The 17,516-nt window shown below is 47.6% G+C and overlaps 1 protein-coding gene across 5 annotated transcripts; it reads right to left on the bottom strand.

The window, feature by feature from the left end:
* Positions 1-314: 314 nt before the first annotated feature.
* Positions 315-16,601, bottom strand: TMEM114 (transmembrane protein 114). Of its 5 annotated transcripts, none has more exons than XM_045820819.1 (4): positions 16,336-16,601; positions 15,980-16,060; positions 9,549-9,567; positions 315-1,791 (listed from the first exon to the last, which is right to left on the bottom strand). In XM_045820819.1, exons 1-4 carry the CDS (start codon positions 16,553-16,555, stop codon positions 1,635-1,637), a joined length of 477 nt encoding a protein of 158 aa, XP_045676775.1. In that variant the 5' UTR covers positions 16,556-16,601; the 3' UTR covers positions 315-1,634. The 5 variants fall into 5 exon arrangements, with proteins under 5 accessions (XP_045676775.1, XP_045676773.1, XP_045676774.1 ...); XM_045820817.1 differs by lacking the exon at positions 9,549-9,567 and adding an exon at positions 3,076-3,213; XM_045820820.1 differs by lacking the exon at positions 9,549-9,567 and adding an exon at positions 13,214-13,308 and having other exon boundaries at positions 1,655-1,791.
* Positions 16,602-17,516: the final 915 nt, after the last annotated feature.

Here is a 17,516-nt window from a genome sequence, read left to right as displayed (position 1 = left end):
CTCAGGGCCTTTGCATTCACCTGCCTGGTCTGCTGTTTCCCGACATAGCAGCTTCCTCATCCAGGTGTCAGCACAATGCCTCCTCCTCCAAGAGGCCCTTCCTGACTGCCTGGCTGAAGTGTCTCTCCCAGCCACCCTCCATCTCATGAGCCAGTTTTATGCTCTTACAACACTAATTACTATCCGAATCTCCTGTATGTACTGCTGGTTCACGTGTTTACCACCTGTCCCCATGTAGGTTAGTGAGGGCAGGGATCTTCCCGTCCACCCACACCAGCATGTCCCCATACCCTAGAGTAGTTCTTCACACAGAGTAGGTGTTTAGTTAATATTTATTGAACAAATGGGGTTCTTTTCCACGAGTTGCAAGTTCCATGGGCACACACATGGTATCTTTTAGTATTTATTCTCATTACCCCAGCTGGATGCCTCAACATCAGCACCACTGACGTGTGGGACTGGGCCATTCTTTGTTGCAAGGGCCATCCTACGACCTGAACTGTAGGATGCTGAGCAACATCCCCAGCTGCCACCCACTAGATGCCAGTAGCACTCCTCCGCAGTTGTAACAACCAAATATGATGTCTCCAGACAAATGTCTCAGATTGAAGGGAGCAGGGATCATCCCAGCTGAGAACCCCTGCCTTGCAGTGTTTGCCCCCGTCATTGCTGGGCACCCAGAGGGCTGAAAACATATGTTTTCATATGGGGACTGATTAATGAAGCCTACCTCTGGCGCAGTTCAATAATATGACCAGCAGATGGCAGAAAAGACCACCTTTTCACTAGTGGTTGACCTCACTTGGAGAAAAAATTTTTCCCTTTCTTTTCTCCAGCCCAGTAACTGATTTTGCAAGGACGTTCACTCACCCAGGATGGGCTTTGTGAGCAATCCACTCAGTCTGTGCTTTTCCAGACTACACAGGAAGCAGCAGCCACGTCCTAACTCAAACACAGACAGAAAATTGAGTGGCACAGGAATTGGTAGCAGTAGAAAAAAAGTCGTCTTGGAATCAGGCAGATCTGAATTTCAGTTATATTTGCATCCCTTTCTCTCTGTGCCATTGGTCAGTTAACTTGTCTGAGTTATGCAGGCCACATCAAGCCATGAACCTGATCAGAAAAGTTGTGATAAAGGATTGGGCACTGTTCTGGATAGAGGAATATGCCACTAGCTCGCTGGGCATCTTTGTGCAGCTCACCTAACCTCTCTGGTCTCCCATTTCCTTAACAAAAAAGAGAAGGTGATCCACAGGGCAGAGGTGAGGGTGAAATGAAGCCAGAGCAGGCACATGGAGGTTACAATCTGTAAAGTTCTGTTTATGAGTGAGCATCAGTTCTTATTAATTTACTGGTTCTGCACGCCCTGGGCCTCCTTCAGCCCACAGCACACACCGCCTCAGGCAGCACAGGCTCTAGGATGACAGCGAGGTCCAGAGCTCAGTCCACAGCCTGGCCTCCACTGGTGGTCTTGATGGCTCAAGAGGCCAGAGCCCATGAAGGTGTGACCATGAGGCCCCAGGCCAGCCTCCCTCCCACCACAACAAGGCATCCAGGCTCAGATGGCCTGGTCCTGCCTCCGTCTCAGGCTGAGCACGCGGGCCGCTGCCAGGAAGGCTGCCCCAGTGAGCAGCTCAGCGATGAAACTGATCCAGCCCAGAGTCAGGGACCAGCCGAAGTGGATGTCCACCTGGTCCAGGAGGGCCTTCTCCTCCAGGAGACACAGTGCCTCCCGGAAGGCGGCGGCAGAATATGCAATGTAGATGCTGATGCCGGCGAGGGTGACCAGGGCTGCAGGAAGACCAAGGAAAGCAGATCAGCCCTCAGCACCACTGTCTTCCTTCCCACCCAGCCCAGCCACACTGCCCTCTCCCAGCTCTGTCCTCCCACTACCCCAGGGCCTCTGCCCGCAGAGCACCCCAGTGCCCCTGCCCACAGAGCACCCCAGTGCCCCGTGCATCCCACACTCTGTTTCCCTTCCCTTCCTCCTGCCATCAGTTAACTCTGTGTCCTCCCCACATCTCAGCTCACATGTCCCTTCTGGCCAAATCCCCGCTGTGGCCTCACAGAACCATAAAGCCTTCCATCACTGCCTGGCTCAGACCTGCAATTGAGCATTTATTTGTGAAATGACTTAACTAATGTCTGTCCATCCCAACAAGATGTGAGTTCCAGGGGCCTTATCCTGGCTTCCCCCAGCACCCAGGACAGCGCATGGCACAAGGTGCGTCTTCAAAGATATGCAATTAGAGCTGTGCTGTCCAGTCCAGTAGCCACTGGCCACATGTGGCTGTTCAAGCTTCATTTAGGCAAACAGTGCAGCCCTTCGTTGGCACCTGCCATGGCCACGTGCTCCACAGCCTGATCTGTGGCTCCCCCACCACACAGTGCAGGTCAGTGAACTTCACTGTCACAGGAAGTTCCACTGGGCAGTGCAGGGTTCAAGACTTAGCCATTGGGTGAACTATTAACACCAATATTAATAATAACAGTGGGTGGTTGGGGAAGATCTCACAATACTTTCACCTCTGCTCATTCCTTTTACTCACCACCCCGCCCCCCGACCCCGCCGTGGATTCCCAGTGTGTGTGTCTTCACTGCTTCAGGTCCTGTTTAAAGGAGGGACCATTCCAAGCACACAGGAGGTGGGGTCTAAGAACACCCAGCCATGTGCTGGGTTCCATCCCCGAGAGCCTCTGGCCTGCCAGCCAAACAGTATTGCTAGTTTTGTAATCAATCAAAGCAGTATCTGTCAGAACAGCAGGTGCCCATGAGAGTGAGGCGGCCGGAGGGAGGGTCTCCTGACACCTGCAGCCTGGAACGGAAGCTCTCTCAGTGTGGCTTCTCTGGTCAAATCACAGACACAGTTCCCAGAACCTGCTCCCACCCCTCTGCTCCTCTCTGGGGACCACAGGCCCTGGGACCTTGGGCTGTAGACAGCTCATCCCTTCTGGCTAGGATATCACAAGTGGGAAAACTGAGCCCAGAGAGGCAATAGGACCCCTGAGCTCTCCCCTGCTGAGATTCATGCATACCCCTCCTGGAGCCTGGGCCTCATGTAGGGTAGGCACCCACCTCCAAAGAGGAAGAGGGTCCCTGTGAGCAGGAGGAGGAGGGAGGCTCGGAGGAGGAAGCTCAGAAACCCTGTCATCCCCCCAAACACCATCAGGATCAGGCTGAGTGGAAGCAGAATCACAAAGGTCCCGTGCATGGCTGAGGAGAGAAAGGAGGGCAGTGGGCAGAGAAGTGTTATGAACATCCTCCAGTTAGTCAACAAACATTTCCTGAGCACCTCCTATGGGCCCACACCCCAATGCCAGGGGACAGGGGAATTAACCCTGCCATTACTACTTGGAATAATAATAACAATAACAGTTACTGAGGCTTTGTGTTGTATAAGCATCAGACTTAATTCTCATGCCCCCTGTGAGGTAGGTCTCTCTGGCTTTAGGGAAGCCAGTGAGAGGGGCATGGAGTGCTGGAAAAGAGTGATACATTACACTGCAAGACATGACCAGAACTTGCATTACAAAATTAGAAAGTAGAAAATGAATTTTGTGAAAGTCAAGACCCATGATGAGATAAGCTCAGGTGGGGAGAAGGATGGAGGAAGTCTGGGGTTTCAAGATCTCAGGTTCTTAACATTTGCCTTCACTTTGGCTCTGAGCTTCCTAGCAGCCAAGGCAGAAAGGAAAACAATTGCAAAGTTTTCACTACTTATTCATTTACCAAATAGCTCTTGGTCATTTACCATGAGCTGGGCACCAGGCCTATTTAAATCCTTTTGGTAACAAGATAGGCATGAAAATAAATACCTTCCTCTCGTCCTTCAGAGCAAGTGAAGGAGCATTCCTTCCAAAAAGTCTTCCTTTACACCCATGCCTGCCACTGTCCCCTGCTCTGTACCCCCTCAGCTCCCATCGTCACCCTGTCCTAGTATGTGTTTCCTAGGGTTGAAGGCATCTAAGTCACTTTTCTGTGTCACCTGTTAAGCTGTGATTTCCTTGATGAGCCAGATCTTCTCTCCTTTTGTAGAACGGTATTCCTGAGTGTCTAGTAGAGCTCTTAAGATATGGTGAGTGTTCAACAGGTATTTATTGACCTAATTAGTTAAGAGCTAGACAGTGTGGCTCTAAGGCAATAAAAACCATGGCAGTTTCTTTTATTTTCCCCCAATGTACTTAGGATGCACTTGTGTTCCCTAATGAAGCTCTGGTGTGTTTGTGTGTGTGTGTGTGTGTGTGTGTGTGTGTGTGTGTGTGTGCATGTTAGACAGACAGGAGGAGAGAGTGACAGAACATATCTTTAAATATGTGAGTGTTTTTTAAACTTTGCCTTCTTTATTCTGCACTCCTACTATACCCAACTCCATCAAGAAGTAAATTGAAAAAATACAGTTACAAAGGTCATGTATCTTGTGCTAGGGATGTTACTATGCTAAAACAAACTGGGTGTTTTTCATGGACATCACCATTGATTACTGATATCTGTTTTCTTCTCCTTCCCAGACATAAAGAAGAAGACTACACTACCCGGGACCTCCGATCAGGCAGAGTCATGTGTTTCTGGCCATCAGGTAGTGAGAAGAAACTCCTGACAAGATGAAATGGCAAAAAGCCCCTGAGCAACCTATCCTCCTCCTTCCCTGCTGTGGTTCCTAGGAGGCCGATTGTTGGGAAGCAGTTTCTAAGAAATGAAAACAAGAAACCAAGGAGGCTTGTGAGTTGACCTCACGGTTAAAAATATGGACTTCAGAGCCAGGTGACCAGCATTTGAATTCAGGCTCTGACTGGGCGCTTGGGCGTGTCCCCTGACTCCTCAGGGGCTCTGTCGCCACGTCTACGGGAGGGAGGAAGTGCTGTCTGGCTCATGGTGTTGTCAGAAGGACAATGTGTCTAAGGACAATAGGGCAACACAGGGAAGTGTAAGGCATTCGGTTCTCGTCCTGTGCCGTGAGTACTATGTAAATCATAAGCCGGCCAATAACAGAGAAGGTGAAGACAGTAACTCAGCCTGACTTGCAGTGTGGCCAGATCGCTTGGTCCAACCCCCTAAATGCCACCGTCCACAGCGAGTCAAGAAAACACTGATCTCCCTCCCAAAACTGTTGCAGGAGAAAATGTGATTCAGCAAAAAGACCTATGCTCTCTCTTCCTGCCTGCCTCTCTTTCCTTCCTTCCTTTCTTAAAGAAAAATCTTAGGCAAAGAAGCAAACAGCCGTATGAAAACCTGGTTCCAAAGGCCTGCAACCTGCATGGCCCTGCCTCCAGACGATGGCTGAGAAATGAAATCATTTCTCATTTAGAAATTAATGAGGTTTCCCAGAGCTGGTTCAGCCTTGATGCCTGCATGCAGGGTCCCCAGACACACTGCAAGCTGACTTGATGTACGTATTCAATTAAAAGCCTGGTAAGCACAGGCTCCCTTTGGGAGAGTTGTAAGATCCCCCGCTGAAATTCAGTTTAGCTATTTTTTCTCATGTGCCTTAGTCTTTGTTATTTCTTAATTTTTTCGGTACTGCAGTCTTGGAACAGTCCATTCTCTTTGGGTATGTACCCATCTCCAACCACATCTCAGTAGAAACAAATGCTTATAGGCCTCTCATGAGGGCTGAGGTCTACCGCAGAGCCTGGGGACACCGCTGTGGCCAAGGTCCCTGTCCTCAGTACAGGAGAGAGTCTAGCAAGAAAACAGGGTATAATTACAAACCTGGATGGGTCACAAAGGAAATAAGCAAATGACATGGGAAAACAGGGTGGGTAGAGAGTGGAGGGGCACCTCTTTGTACGCAGTGGTTATATTTGTTTCCTAGGCTACTGCAACAAGTTACTGCAAACTAGGTGTCTTAAACACAGCAAGAATTTCTTCTCTCATGCTTCTGGAGGCCTCAGGTCCACAGCCGAGGTGTCAGCAGGACCACACTTTCTCCGGAAGCTCTCAAGGAGAATTTTTCCTCACCTCTTCCAGCTTCCGGTGGTTGGTGACAATCTTTGATATTCCTTGGCTTGGGGCAGCCTCACTCCAATATCTATCTCCATATTCATATGACCTTCTCTTCTCTGTGATTCTCCTTTTCTTATAAGGACAGTTGTTATAGGATTCAGGGCCCACCAATTTAATTCAGAATGATGTCCTCTCAAACCCTTAATTACATCTGTAAAGACATTTCTTCCAAATAAGATCGCATTCCCAGGTACCAGGGGTTAGGATGTAGACCTATCTTGAGGTGGGGAAGGGGTGACACCTTTCCATTCATTACAGTTTACAGTACAAACTCAACAGATGATAGCTAAGATTGCTCTGTGAAATTAATATTAATAATAATGTTGGCAGGTCATGGTTTCATCAAGGGCAAGTGTGTGCCCAAATGCAAGAGATCTTTTTGGCTCAAAAATGCTTTGTTACTAGACACACACTGAATGGGAGAAAATATTTGCAAATGATACATCTGATAAAGGGTTAATACCCAAAATATATAAAGAACCAAAAATAAAAATTCAGTTTTTAAAAAAATGAGCAGAGGACCTGAGTAGACATTTCTCCAAAGAGGACATACAAATGGCCAATAGCCATATGAAAAGATGCTCAATGTCACTAATTGTTGAGAAAATGCAAATTAAAACCATGATGAAATATCGTGTCACACCTGTCAGAATGGCTATCATCAATAAATCAACAAACAACAAGTGCTGGCGAGGATGTGGAGAAAGGGAAACCCTTTTGCACTGTTGGTGGGAAACAAATTGGTGCAGCCACTCTGGAAAGCAGTATGGAATTACCTCAAAAAATTAAAAATGGAACTGCTTTATGACCCAGCAATTCCACTTCTGGGCATTTATCTGAAGAAACCCAACACACTAATGCAAAAAAATATACACACTTTCATGTTATTGCAGCATTACTAGTCATAACAAAGACATGGAAGCAATCTAAGTGTCCATTGATAGACAAACAGATAAATAAAAAGTGGTGAAGATGGCAGCATAGCAGACATGGTTTGCCTCTTACACAACCAATCAAAATTACAACTAAAATATAAAACAACCATCACTCAGAACCATCATAAATTGAGCTGAATGGAAGTCTGACAACTATGGAATTAAAGAAACCACATCCATCCAGACAGGTAGGAGGGGTGCAGATGAGGAACAGGCTGGTCCCACACTCATGTGTAGTGGATAAAAATTTGGGAGGGATACCTCAGGGGCAAGGAGTCCCAGCCCTACACCAGGCCCCCAATCCAGGGTTCCAACACTCAGAAAGTGAGTCCATACAACCTCTGTCTGCAAAAACCAGCAGGGATTGAGTCAGTGGAAGAAACTGCTGGAACCCCAAGCAGTACCTCTTAAAGAACCCACACATGGACTCACCTTCTCAGACTCACTCCATCTAAACTCCAGCAATGGAGTAGCAGCTTGAAAGGTACCAGTCGTATACATGAAGAAACTGAAATGTCTATCATCAAAGTGAGCAGAAGCCATTGTCCCTTTCCTAAACCCTCCCTCCACAGAGCCAGCAAGCTGGGGCCATATCTGAGACTCCATTGACCTGGTTCTTACACAATTTGACCCACCTTGGAGATCCTCAGAGCCTCCACCCCACTCAATTTATGGGCCCACACCAGCTGCTTCTCCATATGAATGTCTGGTCTTGGCTCATGCTTCACAACTTCCTAAATCCTCTCAAACAAGTAACAGCCAGCCTCAGTGAGTCCTCAACCTCAATACCTCTTGCTAAGTGGCTCCAGGCCTGGCACTAGCAGCAGCCAGACTAGATTCACAGCTTGGCTTCGCCTGGGAATCTCCAAGCCCAGCATAAGTAGCAGCCATCTCAGATTGCTTTATAGCTCAGCAGAATGCCACGGGCAAAACACAGGTAGGAGCTAAAGTTGGCCTGCATCACCCAGGAAGCCCCAGAGCTAGTGCACTCAGTGTACAGCTACAGATCACATCGGAGCACTACCATCCTGTCCCTGCACAGCTGATCTTCCATGGAGGGCAGAAGTCAGTGTTCAGTGGTCGCAGCCAATACTTGCAGCCTTCTGGCCTGGGTAAATCCCTCTAGTTCACCTGCCAACAGCAACCAAGGCTCAACTACAACAGGAAGGTATACTAGAACACATGAAAAGAGCATCTCCAGTATCAAGCTTGGGTGATAGGGGAGGCTGTGCCACTAGACCCTATAGGTCACCTACTGCTTTAGGCCATACTACCAAGACATGCAGTCAAGGTAGCTCTACCTAATACATAGAAACAAACACAGGGAAGCTGCCAAAATGAAGAGACAAAGAAACATGGCCCAAATGAAATAACAGATCAAAACTCCAGAAAAAGAGCTAAAGAAAATGGAGACTAGCAATATATCAGATGCAAAGTTCAAAACACTGGTTATAAGGATGTTCAAGGAACATAGTGAGGACTTCAATGGCATAAAAAAGATCCAGTCATAAATGAAGGGTTCACTAATTGAAATAAAGAACAAGTTACAGTACAGTGGATGAAGCCAAGAATTGAATCAATGATTTGGGACATAAGGAAACAAAGCACAACAAATCAGAACAAGAAGAAAGAAGAATCCAAAGAAATGAGGAAAGTATAAGCAGCCTCTGGGACAACTTCAAGAGATTCAACATTCTCATCATAGGGGTGCCAGAAAGAAGAGAAAGAACAAGAAATTGGAAATCTATTTGAAAAAATAATGAAAGAAAACTTCCTTAATTTCATGAAGGAAATAGACATGCAAGCCCAGGAAGCACAGAGAGTCCCAAACAAGATAGATGCAAAGAGGCCCACTCCAAGACCCATCAAAATTAAAATGTCAGTGGTTAAATATAAAGGAAAGAATCTTAAAAGCAGAAGAGAAAAGCAGTTAATTACCTACAGGGGAGTTCCCATAAGACAGTCAGCTAATTCCCCAAAAGAAACTTTGAGGGCTAGAAGAGCTTAGCAAGAAATATTGAAAGTCATGAAAAGCAGGGACCTACAGCCAAGATTGCTCTATTCAGAAAGGATATCATTTAGAATTGAAGGGCAAATAAAGGGCTTTCCAGACAAGAAAAAACTAAAGGGGTTCATCATCACCAAACCATTATTTTATGAAATATTAAAGGGACTTATTTAAGAAAAAGAAGATCCAAACTATGAACAATAAAATGACAAAAAATACAAATCTGTCAACAATTGAATCAAAAAAGCAAACAAGAAGAACAGAGACAGAATCATGGATACAGAGAGCATTTTGATGGTTGCCATATGGTGGGGGTAGGGGTGGGGAAATGGGTGAAGAGGTGAAGAGATTAAGAAGTACAAATAGGTAGTTACAGAGTAGCCATAGAAACGTAAAGTACAGTATCGGAAATGGAGTAGCCAAAGAACTTATACTCATGACCCATGCACACGAACAAAGGTGGAGGGATTGCTGGAGGGACTTGAGGGTGATTGGTGAGGGAAGCAAAGGGAGAAAAATCAGGACAACTGTAATAGCATAATCAATAAAATAGAGTGTAAAAAAGAAGAAGTGGTGCACATATACAATGGAATATTACTCACCCATAACAAATCTTGCCATCTGCAACAACATAGAAGGACATAGAGGGTATTATGCTAAGTGAAATAAGGCAGCCAGAAAAAGACAAATAATGAATGACTTCACTTATATGTGGAATCCAAATAAACAAAACAAAACAAAAAAAGTGCTGTGTTACAAGTAAAAAAGAAAGCAAACCCAAAAAGAAGCAAAAATGTCCCCACCAAGGGAACCTGTAACTGCTCCACTGTCACCCTGTTCACAGAACATTGGGAAAACCAGGCTCCCACAATGCTCACAAAATCAGAGAGCCCCCAGGTGGTGAGCTAAGGAACAGTAGTACTACTCTTTTTTTTTTATTATTGTTGTTCAAGTACAGTTTTTGTAGTTCCACTCTTAAAGACAGCAAGGACATATCTTTCCTTCAGAAACATCAGAAGCTCTGGCAAAAGGGCATCTCAGGAACCATTTCCCAAGGGGAAATGTCACTGTCTTTATTTTCAAACTTTGTCAATGCTCTCTGAGACTCTGAGATGGGCACAAAGACATTCAGTCCCATTAAGCCTGATAAGAAAGACTTTTTAAATTTTTGTAACTATTTGTCCTTGAGTCTGTTGTCACCAGAACTTAGCCCCCTTGAGGACAGGGACTGCATCCCATTCATCTTCATGGTCTCCAAGATGCATTGTGGTGACATGGGAGGAGCAGGACTCTATAAGCAAAGAGCTGGATTCAAATCCTGACTCCACCTCTTACCAAGCAAATGACGTCACCTCTCAAAAGCCTGTCATTTGGACCCTGAATTATCTTCTGACTTTGCCAAGCTGTTGTTCCATTTGAATGTTTGAATAATTGTTTCTTTCCTGTCCTCAAGGATCTTAGGCTCTGCGAGGTAGGACTTTTTAATTCCCATTTCACAGATGAGAAAACTGGGTTTCAAGGTGCATACCTACGTATGTCAGTGACTCAAGATGGGACAGCTATGAAGTGTCAGAGCCGAAATGACAGAACAAAGGAGGCTGACAAAGGGTAGTGAGAGTGCAGACAAGGGGTGTCTAACTCAGCCTGGGAGTAAGGAAGGGCTTGGGTGTTAGGGAGACAGCTGAGACCTGGAGGGTAAATGAGGAGGCATTAACTGAACAGAAAGGAAAGGTAGACATTCCTGAAAGAGGCGGCAAAATGTGCAAAGACCCCAAGGCAGGAGATACCCAGAAGCACACACATATCTTGGCTCTTGCAGCTGAAGAGACATGCCGGGGTCACAAATAGTTACCTGCACCTCACTCAGGAGAAATCTAACCTCTAGAGCACCCTCTTGGGGCTTGTTTGATAATATATAACATTCTTCTTAGAAAAAATTCAAACAAAACCTGTTTGGCCACCCCCCAACTCCTTTCTTCCTTTCCTCCCAGAGTGAACCTCTAGCAGTGCTTGGAGGCACACATTTCCAGCCTTTTTTCTGTATCTTCTCATATAATTATTTACCTATTTCTCTAAGATGCAGGCTTGGTCACACTAACGTATCTGAGAACAGGATGTGTTTTGACCACACACAGCATCTCACACTCACTTATAATGAGCAGGGTTGTTTTCTTTCTTAATGGAATATAAAAGGAAGATGTATCTTAAAATTTTGGCATATATCCATAGGAAAGGTATAATACTGGAGGGCTGGGGGGAGGGATAACAAATGGAATCATACTGCCCATAACACTCTCAACATGGTTTTTTCATTCTGCAGTATATCTTGGTGTTCTATCCATGTTAGTATACTATTTTTACAGAACACATAATATTCCACAGAATGAATATACCACACATGTAAACATTTAACCATAACTCCATGCATGAGTGCTGAGGCTGCATCTTATTTTTCAATGTTACAAAAATGGTATGGTAAACCTCTTCTTAGAAGCCTCTCATGGTAAATCCCAAGAAGTGGAATTACTTTAAATATGGATTTTGTTTTAGTTTAGACTGTGTACTTGACTTTCAAGAGGGCACCCTGATGCCTGAGGCTTTTATGCCTGGAGGAATGGAGACCCCAGGCGCCTGCTGCCTTCTCCCTGCCTACAGCACAGCTATGCATGCATCGCACTGAAAGTTTCCTCCTGAGCCCAGGCAGCCTCTTAACACCATTATGTCCCCAAACCTTTCTCCGCGTCTGTCCCTGCCACTTCATCTCCTGTGACTGGTCCCAAGCCCTGTAGGAGGGCTGGTTTTAATTGGCCATGCCACTACAACAGTCCAGCACCCAGCAACATGGGAAACCAATCTTGTGATTTTCCAACCTTGCCTCCTCAGAGGACAGCCAGGTCAGGCCACTAGTCCTCCCTTCTGCCACTGATTTGCTGTTGGGCAAGACATTGGTCCTTGTGGGTCTGGGGTGTTTATCTGTAGGATGACCAGCCTGACCTTTCTCCTCGCTCTTAGGAGATGACAGGGTGGTAAGGTATGGGGAAACACAAGGTGCATCTAAGAAGCACTTTCTGTCCCACCCTCCAGAAACTCTGCCTTCCAGCTGTGTCTGGGACATACCAAGCTCCATCCTACCTTGTGCTTCCGCACTGGCTGTTCCTCCTCATCTCTGGTTGCCTGTCTGGAGGTGGCAGAGCAGCATAGTAGGACTCCAAACCCAAGAAACAGGCTAGGAGCTCCTCCTCTGGACTGACATGGCCTCTGGCCTTAGTACCATAATATACTTATAATATACTGAAATTATACTTAGTGTAGCATCATTCTAAAAGAGTGGAAACTGCCTGGGTTCAAGTCCCAGATCTATGAGTTACTATGCAATCTTTGATAACTTACCTAACCTCTCTGTGCCTTGGTTTTCTCATTAGAAAAGTGAGGATGATAACAATAGTACCTGCCTCATAGGATTGGTTGTGAAAGTTAGCTCCATTTTACAGATGAGAAGCCTGAGGCTAAGGGAAGCAATATGACTTAGACTGGGAAGAGGAGATATTAATTGAGCTCCTACTGTGTGCAGTGCCATGTGCACTGCATGCTTTGCTTATGTGACCTCATTTCATCTCAAAACAGCCAGTTTATGGAAGCAGGGGACTTGCCAGAAGTCACACAGCTGATAAAAGATGGGCCTTTATCTGTGATATAGCCGATCCCATCCTTGTTACAAATAGCATGTGACACAGCCTGGCCAATTAGCACATCCCATTCCCTCCACCACAGTGACTGGCTCAGACCTGAGCATGTGATCTAATCTGGTCCAATGAGAAGCCACCTGGAAGTTTTGCAGAATTATGGGGAAATAGAAAGCCTCCTTTTACTTGGGTTGCTAAGACTGGAGAGGATTCGCAAACAGAACCCAAGCAGAAACACTGCCCATAGAGGAGAAGAAAGAAACTGACCTTTAGTTCTCTGAAAGTCCAGAGGTTGGAGTTTCCCAGGTACATGGTCTCAGAAACAAGTTTAAACAAGTATGATTTGAGTTTCCATCACTTGCCACCAAAAGACTCCTGCTGGTACAACTAGACTATGGCACTTTTATCTCCACAGTGCTGAACTGGATGACCCCCTCACCACCAGAAATTATTCCAGTTCCTCACCAAGGAACCAAAGCCATGATATCCCCAGAGCTAATCTGAAGGACCAAGTGGATTTTCACTGGGCACTGAAGTGGTCTACCTGCTTGGGCTTTCTTGGACGACAAATCCAGGATTCTTACCATACACCCCCACTAGGGTTTGTCCAGGAAGCTGACTCGGAAAACACACTGCTTTGACAGCTGGCCTCTCTCCTTTGTGGTCTCTGCAGCAGGTCCTTAAAGCAATGAAATGTCTTCGCATAATAGAAGAGCTTGAACAAGATTCAAAATTCATTCTGGGAATAAAAAGTTTCTGGGAAAAGCTCTCTCCAAGGGTGATTTGCAGCGAGCACACAGTCTGAAGAAGTATCCTGCTCTTTTCCATGGATGATAGAATGGTAACAATAGCAGCTGCCACTTAAGGCACACTTATAGGGGACAGCCACTGCCTAAGGCTCTCTAAATGCACTCTCCCATTTCATCCTCACAATATCCTTATGAAGAGAGATTACAGTTATCCTCATTTTGCCCATGAGAAGTATAGAAACTTGCCCAGGTCACATGCCCAGTTGGCAGTAAAGCTAGGGGTTAGACCTAGGTCAGAAGGTGAACAGTTGTACAGATTCTGGCTGTGAGTTTTGCCTGATTTTTTAAAATCCTGGAGCATGCAGGGTTGTTGCATCACCAGGTTTCATAGAGAAGCCAGACCAGTGCCAACTGTAGTTAACCATCCAATTTACCCATAGATGTGATAAGTAGACTGAATACCAGCACCCAGCCCAGCAAAGAATCGGCACTCCATGGATGTGGCTGCAACTAAAAGAGGCTGGAAGAGATGGTCAATGGGACTTGCTTTTATTGAACACTTACTATGTGTCTAGTACTTTTGTGTTGAATCACTCTTTCATGCAGCATAGACATCACACAACAACCAGGCACTTGTGAGGTCCAAGGTAAGGTTAATTTTTTCACACAGCTAGTTCATGGAATCCTGACCACACCCCCTTATGGTTTTTACATCTCATTTTGATAGAAGTGGAAAGTGAGGCTCAGAGAGGTTGATACCTATTCCAGGTTCCCAGAGAGTCCTGATAAAGGACTGAGCTGGGATTTGACCCCCATCTCCCTCACTTCAAGGGCAGAAACTTGATTATTCTTGAAACAATGCTCCAAGAACAGCCAAAGTTCCTCCTGCTCCAGCTTGGGGCTGAGGACAGAGTCTATGGTGCCTCTGTCTTTCATCAATGTCCCACCTATTCCATGTCTCTTTCAGTGGGACTTTATGTAGTGGTATGCTAGAACTGGCTCGTATCAGCTCACAAGAACCAATAGTTACGTTTTTATGAATTTTGGGAGCCAGCTGACATCATGCAGATAGCTTCAAATTGACCACAACAGAAACATTTACATGACAGAAGTCAGCAAATGCAACAAATCAAGACTGCCCCCTCCCCCAGAGAGCCAGTTGTTAAATATTCCCCACTGTGCCGCTGGACTTCAGTGAAACAGTTCTGGTTCATTAATTTACTCATTCACTGATTCAACAGATATATTGAGTTCCACCTCTAACATAATATAGTCTGCATTCACTCTCATACCTACTCAGCAAACCTTGGCTTAAGGCCTACTCTATGCCAGGATCTGTGCTAAATATTGGGGATTCTGCAGTAGCAAGATAGGCATGGTCCCTATGCTCATGAAGTTCACAGTCTACTGAGGACATCAGATTTTAATCCCCAAAATGTTACCCAGCCCATACGAGGAGTGGGAGCTTGACCAAGTCAAGCTGGCAGGTCGGAGTGGACAGACTCCAGGTGGAGGGAATGGCATGTGCAAAGTTCCTATGCAGGAGGAAACTTGGCATGTTCTAGGCACTGGCCCAAGGCCAGCATAGTTGGGGAGGAAAGACCAAAGGGGAGAGTGGAGTTGGAGAGGGATCCTGTCAGCCCTACTGGGCCAAGTTCGGGACAAGCCTGGTGAGTCTATCAAACACTGCCCACATCTTTAATGTCTGTGAAACTCAGCCTTCATCGCCTTATCAGATCCTCTCTATGGCACTCCTCTGGGCCTCAGTTTTCTCACTGGACAAGTGAAGATGATAATGGAAGCTGTGGGGGTTAAACGAAGACATATATGATTTAGCTACATGCCTAGCCCACTACAACAAGCCTCAGTGAATTGAACTATTACATTTATCTCCCTCCTTCCACAAGTGTTCCTTCAGCCTGTTTGCTTTCTTGCATTCAGTCCTTATACCTTCACTGAGTTCCAAGCACTGTGCTAGGCACTTGGAAAATCAGCCACGACCAAGACAGACACACTGGCCCCTAGAGGGAGGGGACTGTTCTCCATCTCCAAATTTCCTTCCATGAATTGTGGGACAAATGCTACATAGGAATGTGGCAGGAGCACAGTCAAGAGCCTTTGTATCCTCAACAGCAAAGCTACAAAATGAGGCTGACACGGGGCGTGCCTTCTGGTCTACGGGATGAGACCCCCCTCTTGTCAACATTCTGCTCTTCAGTCCGGTTTAGGTGTCTCTCTGGGATCAGTCACCCTCCCTCATGCTGCTGTCACCCTGAAATATAACTGCGGAAGCTCGCATCTGTCTCTCCAGGCGGTCTGAGCTTCTGGGGGACAAGGCCTGGGTCGTAATCATCAGCACCCTGCTTGGGAGCACAGAAAGCCTGCAGTCAACCCTTGTCAAATAAATCCTATACCGCCCCACGGTACGAGTGGAGCAAGAGAGGCCTGGCGCGCTGCTCCCAACCCCACTGGCTCCTCTCGCCAGCGTCAGAGACCGCCCTGCCGCCCCCTCCGCCCTGCCCCCCGCCCGCCGTGGGAGAAAAGCTCCAAAACTGGTGGCCAGACCTGGAGTCTCCCCCCACGAACCCTCCCTGGACTCACTGAGAAGTTGGCGGCTAGAGTCGCTGACCGTCACGTTCTCCTGCCAAAAGGGGTTCATCAGTGGCGCGCACGGGCTCTGGACTGGAAGAGGCAGAGTAAGCATTGGTTGGCACCCTAGAGTTGGGAACCCCACCCGCAGATGCCGCCACCGGGAGCTCCTGCGGAGAGCCCCTCTCAGAAGGATGCTGGCAACTGCCGCTCTCTGCCTACCACCCTCCCTCCCAGACCCCAGACACCGTGGTTAAGGCTTTGGAGGCTTGGAGAAGGGGCGCGCGCCCAGCAACAGGTCCCCCGGCAAGCGGGGCACCGCTCAGGGGGCGCTGGCAGCCCCGGCCGGGTCCCCATGGGCCCCTTACCCCTGCAGGTCCGCCAGAGACCAGAGTGCGAGCTCAAAGGCTCGAGCTGGCTGTGGTTGGCGCCCCACGCACCGCCCTGAGCCCCCAGGCGGGCGCTCTCCAGCCGCTGGGTGTCAATGATGTACCAGAAGTCGGTGCCGATGGCGGTCGCCAGAAGCACGAAGCTGAGCGCCCCGGCCAGCGCCGCTGCGCCCGCCAGCGCACCCAGGGGCACCCGCATGGCCCAGCTCCCGCTTCCACTGACCGCACCGCGCAGCTGGCCTCTAGAACCCTGGCCCAGGACTCGGATCCCTCCCACCGTCCCTGGCTCCGCCCCTAGGAGTCTCACCTGCGTCCTCAGACCACACACCCAGCCGAAGCGCACCCTCTCATCCCATTCCTCACTTCTTTTCCAGGCCATTCCGCTCCTATCCCCTGCCTCACTCTCCACGAACCCCCAGCTCTTGCCCAGTCCGCCCTGCTCTGCCTTTCCACCCCAGCCCTGCTTACTTTCCCACACCACCTCCTCCACTCCCCACTTCCCACCCGCTGCGGCAGGGGTCCTCCCTCGCCCGCCCTTCCACAGCTCCTGCCCCACACCCACCCGACGGCGCGCCCCCTCCTCCTCTGTGCTCAGCCCCACGACGCAGGAGGCTGCGCGGTGTGCGGGAGGGAGGGTGGCCTTCCCACAAACTGAGGAAGTAAGAAGGGGCGCTGTGGGCCCGACAGTCCCCAAGCTTGCAGATAATCTTCAACAGCCCCTCTCTGTCCAACTGCAGTGACCCTTCCTCCAAAATCTACCTTCAATTGATTTTTACAGGTTTGCTACAAAGGAAAAAGGCAGACCTGTTCTTTATACAAGTTTTTTAAAGCAAGGGTCTAGGCTAGGTCCTCTTAGTCTATTGTTTCGACCACCAAAGTCTTTCTTCATCACCATGGCTGCCACCAATCAGCACAACCAGCACCAACATCACCACCATCACCATCACCCTTATCAATTGCACCATCTTTATCACCACCATAAAACCTTTTTTCTTTCAAGAAATACTGTTTGAGTGCCCACTGTGTGCCAGACACTATAGTGTGTGATAAAAACATAGGTATGGACAACCCAAACACATAAGAAGTGTATGGTGTAGGCCTCCCAGTCTTCAAAGCAAGGCACACACAGAAAACCCCATTTGTATGGCACTCGGGGATAA

The sequence above is a fragment of the Phyllostomus hastatus genome, unplaced genomic scaffold (genome assembly GCF_019186645.2).
Source record: "Phyllostomus hastatus isolate PE091 unplaced genomic scaffold, TTU_PhHast_1.1 phas_scaffold_442, whole genome shotgun sequence".
In the NCBI taxonomy this organism is placed as follows: domain Eukaryota; kingdom Metazoa; phylum Chordata; class Mammalia; order Chiroptera; family Phyllostomidae; genus Phyllostomus; species Phyllostomus hastatus.
The sequence above is the reverse complement of the archived record's forward strand: the minus strand, read 5'-3'. Positions and strand labels throughout refer to the sequence as shown.